At 54.4% G+C, this 7,541-nt stretch overlaps 1 protein-coding gene across 5 annotated transcripts in view; it reads right to left on the bottom strand.

Annotated features, from left to right (window-relative positions):
- Positions 1 to 5,810: 5,810 nt before the first annotated feature.
- The window catches only part of Tfeb (transcription factor EB), a 52,359-nt gene continuing 50,628 nt past the window's right edge, over positions 5,811 to 7,541 (bottom strand). For all 5 annotated transcript variants that reach the window (XM_050122824.1, XM_050122823.1, XM_050122826.1 and 2 more), the window contains one exon: positions 5,811 to 6,889. In XM_050122824.1, coding sequence (XP_049978781.1) covers positions 6,410 to 6,889 — 480 coding nt within the window. In that variant the 3' untranslated portion in view covers positions 5,811 to 6,409. The remainder of the gene's footprint in view (positions 6,890 to 7,541) is intronic.

Raw genomic sequence — 7,541 nt, 5'->3', positions numbered from 1 at the left:
CTCTCTCTCTCTCTCTCTCGTTTTTTTGAGACTGGGTTTCTCCATAGTTTTGGTACCTGTCCTAGAACTAGCTCTTGTAGACCAGACTGACCTCGAACTCACAGAGATTCACCTGCTTCTGCCTCCCAAGTGCTGGGATTAAAGATGTGCCCCACCATCACCCGGCACAAAAGAATCTACTTATTTTGCTTTATGAGTATGTGTGTTTTGCCTGCATCTATGTAAGTGCAGCAAACGTGAGCCTGGTGCCAACCAAGGTCAGAAGAGGACATCTGATCCCTGGAAATGGAGTAACCCCTTGGCCCCCTGTAAAAGCAACAAGTGTTCTTAGCTGCATAGCCATCTCACCAGCTCCCAAATGGCAAGCACTCTTGGGGTTTTTGCCAGCGCTGTGGTGGACGCTCACACCTGTACATGGTGTGTGCATGCAGCAGTGTGGGGAGCTCACACCCCACATGGGAAGTGAGGGCAAGTATTCAGTGTGTGCATGTCTGTGCATCTGGTGTGCTTCCTGCAGGGGGTTGTTGGAGGGCACATCCCAGACCTCTAAGTGCTGTTGGCATTAGAAAGGTGAGGGCTGGGCTGGGGCTGTAGCCGGGGCTACATTAGACTTTTCATCAGGGCTGGAGAGCTGGTTCTGCCATTAAGAGTATTGTACTATTCGCTGGGGCGGGGAGTGGGGATACAGGGGTGGTGGTGCACACCTTTGATCCCAGCACTTGGGAAGCAGAGGCAGGTGGATCTCTGTGAGTTTAAAGTCAGCCTGATCTACAAAGAGAGTTCCAGGACAGAGTTACACAGACAGAAAAGCAAAAGCAACAACAATAACAAAAGAGTAGCGACTATTCTTGTAGAGGGCCTGAGTTCAGTTCCCAGCACCACATCTGGTCACTCTCAGGCATCTGTCACTCCAGCTCCAGGGGCTCAGCACCCTCTCCTGGACTCTGCAGACAACCCACTCACGTATGGACACATAAACACATACACATATACACAAAACTAACATTTTTAATGTAGCACTTGAGGAACCTGAGATGAATCAGTGGTTAAGGGTACTGGCTGCTCTTCCACAAAACCAGGGGTCAGCTCCCAGCACCCACATGGCAGTCACAACCATCTGTAACTCCCATCCCAGGGGATCCGATGCCCCCTTCTGGCCTTATCGCACACAAGATACACATAGAGCAGATACACATGCAGGCAAAACACGGGAAGAAAATAAATTAGGGGCTGGAGAGATGGCTCAGAGGTTAAGAGCTGCGCCTGCTCTTCCAAAGGTCCTAAGTTCAATTCCCAGCAACCACATGGTGGCTCACAACCATCTGTAATGGGGTCTGGTGCCCTCTTGTGGCCTGCAGGCATAGACACAGACAGAATATTGTATACATAATAAATAAATATTTAAAAATAAAATAATCAATAAATAAATAGGTTGTGTAAAAGAGAGAGAGGGAGAGGAGAGAGAGAGACGTGGGGAGAGGCAGTTAGTTGCGAGGGCGAGGGCTCCTAGTGAAAATGCAGTAGGGGCTCAATGCATGCTCGCTGTCTGAGAGGGCAATTCTCCATGGGGTTCCATGTGCCTCTATACAGGACTTCTTGTGTCCATAGGGAGCGTACTGGGCAAGAGGTGCATGGACACGGAACCATGTGCAGGGCACACAGGGAGCATGCGCAGGCATGAGATGAATGTACAAGGCTGAATGGTGCCCCGTGGTGAGACTCTGGGTTGCATTACATGCATGTTGGAGGCTGTAGCCCCAAGACCCTCATTCTAGGTGGGGCTGGAGTTGAGGGGGCCTGGCTGGGCCCAGGGGGTATCCCTGGCTGTCAGTCCCATGGTAGGTGGGGGTGTCCCCGCCAGCGGTGATTGAGCCTCTGCTCTCCCACCAGGCCTGCCAAAATACAGCAAGACAGGGTGTAATTACCAGCACTTACGGCGGCCATTACCCCCCTAGCTGCTGCGTGTGACACACGACCCGTCAGCTCAGCATTTGCGCCATTAAGGGGCCTCATTAGCATCCCGGCTCTGAAGCAAAATTACCCTCACTGCTCATTCCAAGATGTCATCAATTTTAATTTAGGGCCCAAAGATAGTACAATGGGAAGGCCCTCCCTGGCCTGCCGCACACGGAGTGAGCCAGTGGGGGAGGGGTTGGGGGGGGATCCAGGCCAAGGAGGCATTGAGGGAGAGCGACAGGGGCAGGCAGAAGAAAGAGCAGAGCCAAGGAAAAAGTCTATCCCCCAACAAAGAACACCCCTAACCTGAGCTTCCACTGGCGCCCCCTTGAAATGAAGTGGGGGTGGGGGCAGTGACCATATACCCCCAGGATGTCAGGAGTTAAAAGCAGTGTTTAGCTCCTCCTCAATCCCCTTTAAGTCCTTACAGGAGCCCGAGAAGTTATAGATCTCCATCACAGATGGGGAAACTGAGGTACAGGCTCCTAGTGCAGCAAGCTGTGTCAGAGTTCACCATGAAGCCTTCCACCCAGATGCTGTGGCCTTGCGGAACAGTGTCCGTCAACACATCCGGGACAGGAGTGGGCAGAGGCAGCCATGCCCTGGTCTCAGACTGCCAGTCCATCTGCAGGGACCCTCACTCATTCGGTGTAAGACCCTGCAGCTTCAGGCCTTACTGCACAAACGGTGTCCCATATCTAGAGTGCTCCCTTCCTCCTCCTACAGGGGGAGCACTCCTGCCAGCCTGCCCCCTTCATCACTTCCAGTTTATATGTCTGTGTCCCCACCGTGTCCCCAGCTCACATGCCTGCCGCTCACCCTCTAAGGATATCTACTTAGGGTCAGCTCTCAGTGAGGGCTCAGCAGTTGCCCGGGTATGCCCCCTAGCTGCAAAGGGCTCCCACTCTCATTGCTCCAAGAACGGCTGTGACTCCAGAATGGCGATTTCAGCCTGTCTCCCGTGGGACAAAGCAGTGTTCCAGGAAGGTTTGTTGAATGACTGCGTAACTGAAGATGGGAACAAACGTGTCTGTGCTCAGGTCTCCCCGGGACAGGAATCTCAGCTCCTCTTCAGCAGCCCCGCAGGCTCACAGACACACTCCACACCCTGGAAATAGTTTCCTGACAGATTTCCCGATGGAGGGCTGGTTGTCCAGACTGCCTGACTTAGGGGATGGACGGAGAAGGATGTTTCCAGTCAGTTCTGCCTGGCAGTCATCCGTCATCATGCTCATGCAAGATCTGGCAGTCCACGAGCCTCAGTTTCCCCAAGTATAACGGTGGAACTGGAAGCAGGCTTGGGAGTGCAGGTGGAAGAACTGGGCTCCGCAGTCACCCACCTGCTACAGCTCTGTGGCGCTTCCTGCCTCCTCCCCAACCCCCACCTGCCTGTGCGGAGAGTGAAGGGCCCCATTCTCCAAGCCCGTGACAGGGTCCTCATGTCAGCCAGCTCACAGAAGACAGATCGCTGCCTTAATCACTCTGGAAAAGAACCCCAAGCCGATATAATATTATAATTAATTAATTCACTAAAAAGGTATTAAATTTCTCTCCCCCCTGTGGATATTATCTGAATTCATTGACCTTTAGAAAAATCGCCGTCTAATTGTAACCAGGTCCAGAAGCATTTGCGGCCCATCCCTTTTACATTAATAATATCTTCCAGGACCAGGCTCTGGCTGCTTAAATATTGTATAAATTCCACTGCCCCCCTCAGAAAAGAGAGAGCAAGGAAGAGATGAGTCTGGAAGACACCAGGAGGGGGTGGACACAGGACAATGGGTCTGGAGGCCCCTGGGAAGTGGAGCAGGAAGGGCATTAAAGGGGCTCTTTCCAGTTGCTCCAATGGCCAGCCAGGGCGCTCAGAGGTCAGGGGAGGGGCTAGGGTTTGAGGTGGGCGGGGCAGGAGTTCCTGAAGTCAGGAATGAGTCTGTGTGCTGCATAGAGGGTCTCACACCCTCAGCTTGTCAAAGGTCACAAACAACAAATGAAGAATCAGACTTAAAAGAATGGTGGAGATAGGAATGCCAAGCAGGGCCTTCTGAGGCCCCAGTTGTCCCTGTAGATGTCAGGCAATCCAAAACTGGCAACCTGGGAAGAGGGAGGAGCTTGTATGGACGGACAGACAGGCTAGGACCTGGAGCTGAGGGGACAGGACGCTATGCATGTGCCCCATCTCTGCTCCGCCAGCTCCTCCTTTGGGTCCTCTCACATGGGACCCAAGGAAGCTATGGCTGCTGGGACCTCATCCCACCATACTTTGCCCCCAAGGCTTGAAAGGGGGGCTACCTCGTTGGAAGGGTCAGCGCGGCCATCTTTCTTCACAGCGCTTTGTACCCAGCCTTAACGAGACTTTCCCTTGCAGATGTCCCAAGGGTTACCCTCCATCGAGGTATGAAGAACAGAGTCCCCTATTTGACTGGGATCAGTCATAACCCCCAGCCCGACTCCGTTCCAGTCACAGGTGAGGGTCTCGCCAGCCAGTCTCAGATACACATTTTCTGGCGACGTGACGTGCTGGAGACAGAGTCTGCGCTGGACATCGGCAGCCCCAGGCGGGAGGGAAGCCACCCAGCCAAGCAGTGTGAACTGCTCCTCGCTGGGCCCTGAGACCGACTCCCCAGATTGCTGTCTGAGCCCGTGCGCCCCCGTGTGGACAGAATCCCACTCTCACCCTGGTCCTGTTGGAAGAGCCATCCTGACCCACGGCCCACGCAGCAGGAGCCCTGAGACCAGGAAGCTGCGGGCCTCGTTGACAGGGGTAGCTTAGGGTTTTGAGGGGTTATATGAGGACGTAGAAGTCAGCTTCCCACGTCACTCCAGATCCACCAACCACCAGAAGTGCTGGCCCCAGAGTCTGTGGACCCCACCCACATCCCAGGCTCCAGTTGACCTTAGCCAGAGTTCAGGGTTCATGCCAGGGGTCTCAGAGGGAGGATAGATCCCAGGCAATGGAGAGGGACCCTGAACTGGAAGGAGTTAAGGCAGGCGAACTCAGGCTCTACAAGGTCATCCAAGGCTCCAACTGACCTTGAGATTAATCTTTGAGCTCAGCTAGCCCAGTGCCACCTCACACCGTTTCGCGCCCTTTCTCCGCACGTTAATTGCTCGAATGTTGATTTGATCTCTTGTTCTTCGAAGAGGAAATTACCCTCTTAGTCATTTTCATACTGGAGTTTAATTTTTTTTTTTTTTTTTAATTAGGCTTCTTTGGCCTTTGGGGACCCTCTGAAGAGAAATCCATTTTGGTCCCCGGCAGAAGAGCCTTGAAAATCGAGGAACCAAGCAAAACCTACAAAGGCCCTCCTTGGCCATCAGGTTCACTTCCCCATCCAGGCAAAAGGTCTAACACCCCAGAATCTGGAGCAAAGGGGTCCAAGAACTCCACCACTGCACAGCGCTGGAGCAGACTCCCAGCCAGGGTCCTCTGCTCCCATCTATTCCAAAACAAGTTCAAGCGGGTCCATTTCCCCACAGCCATAAAGACACAGCCTGGCAGTCATCTCCAGCTGGTTTGTAGCTACCCAGACAGGGGAAGAATGCTGAGGGTCCCACTAGAAGACGGGCCAGCCAGAGCCACACACCTAGATAAGCGGCTGGGAGCAGACCCACCCATCCCCAACAGCATAGCTGTTTGGACCACTGCTGGAGCTGAGGGACCAGCATGGCTGCAGCGCCACCTCGTGGCTTCAGTGAGACACATTCCCCCAGCCTCACGCTGCAAAAGTTGTTTCTCTCCCTTGGAGTCAGTGCTACTCAAGGCGCACTTGAATTCTGGATCCGGGATGGGGCCCGTTGGGCTGGCTCCCGCTTGTTGTGAGCTGAGGCCGCATGCACCGCAAAGCCAGGACAAATAATACAAAGCACAGTGTTTACTAAAGGCACGAAGTGGGGGGTCTGGGGGCGGGGGTACTCTCCACCCTGAACCCAGACTCCTCTTCTGGCCACCCCACCCTCATACCGCCAGGGGAGAGCTGTTAGCACCAAAGGGGGGTGGGTGCCCCACCTGTGGGGGAAGTATCAGGCTGGGGGGACAGGCTGGGTGCCATCTAGTCCCAGGAAGGCAGGCCTAGGCACCCCCAGGCCAGCTGCTACCTCAGAGGTACTTCTTAGACCTTCTCCAAAATGTCCTTCATGGAGGGGCCCGGGCTCCGAGAGAGGGGCTCCCCTACCAGGGTTTCTTCTTATTCCTCATATTCTTTCACCTCACCCTTGTTCTTCCTCATCACAATTCATAGTACTGCCCCAGAAGAGGGGGCTCTAAGCCGAGCGGCAGGGCTTAGCCCTTCTGCAGCCAGGCAGGCACTAAGTCCAAACAGGGGCCGACCAAAGGGAAGGAGAGGCAGGGTAGGCGGCTACTTCACACCAACTGCAGCCTGAGGGATAGGAGGGCTCTGCCCGATCCTCCCAGCCCCCAGGCAGCCCCTGCTCCTTGGCACAGGGGCAGCCAGGGTCACAGAACATCGCCCTCCTCCATACTGAAGCTGCTCCGGCGGCTGCTGGCCTTGGAGGCCTCAGGGGACATGGTAGAAAAGAGGGGGTCGGAGGCCAGGGGTAGCAGGGAGTCATCTAGGAGCATTAAGTCCAGATCCTTCTTGGACAGGTTGGGGAACGGGGAGCCATGCTCTGTCCCCAGGGGATCATGGTAGCCTGTGGGCCCCTCATCACCCCCACCCCCAAAGCTCAAACTGTGACTGAAGTCCAGGTGATGAAAAGGGGACTGTGGCTGGGCGGCTGGGGGCAGTGGGGCCTGTGGAGGGAGAGCAGGCATCGGCTCAGGGTCAGAGACCTCAGGCCCCAGCATGAGAGCCTCCCCTGGGCTGTCTTCACTGGGTAGTTTCTGTTTCACCACCTGTTGGGCCAGCTCAGCCATGTTCACGCCGGATGGCGATGTCGTGGGGAGGCCGTGGACCCGTGCCTGCATCTCCAGCTCCTGTGGGGAGCAGAAGGAGCCATAAGAGACATATGATGCCAGCACCAGGCCAGCCCGGACCCGCCACACTCGCCCGCCCCTCCCGCTACACTCAAGAGCACAGCATCTCTCTCCCAAGTCACAGCTGGTCCGCGGCTTGTCGAGCCAACACAGAGCACCTTGGTCGGCTTTCTCTCAAAATTTTAAATTGAAATAGACTTGTCTGAGTGAGGTGGGAAGATAAATTACCAAAAGGCACGGCATGCGTTAAGGATAATTTTAGTCCAAAGTTCAGTTTCCACTTCAATTGTCTGTGTGCTTAGGTGGGAACAATCAAAGGTTAAAGCCGGGGGAATGGAGAGATGGTTCAGTGGTTAAGAGCACTGGCTGCTCTTCCAAAGGTCCTGAGTTCAATTCCCAGCAACCACATGGTGGCTCACAACCATCTGTAATGAGATCTGGTGCCCTCTTCTGGCGTGCGGGCATACATGGAGGCAGAACATTGTATACACAATAAATAAAATAAATCTTTTTTAAAAAAAAAGGTTAATGCCTGTGGTCCCCGGGCAGTGGTAGGTGGTGGTGGCAGACACCTTTAATCCCAGCACTCAGGAGGCAGAGGCAGGTGGAATTCAAGGCCAGCCTGCTCTACAAGAGCTAGTTCCAGGACAGA

Source organism: Alexandromys fortis, unplaced genomic scaffold (genome assembly GCF_014885135.2).
Source record: "Alexandromys fortis isolate MF-2015 unplaced genomic scaffold, M_Fortis_MF-2015_v1.1 scaffold_212, whole genome shotgun sequence".
NCBI lineage: Eukaryota > Metazoa > Chordata > Mammalia > Rodentia > Cricetidae > Alexandromys > Alexandromys fortis.
Note: the sequence above shows the minus strand (reverse complement) of the source record. Positions and strands in the feature narration are given on the sequence as shown.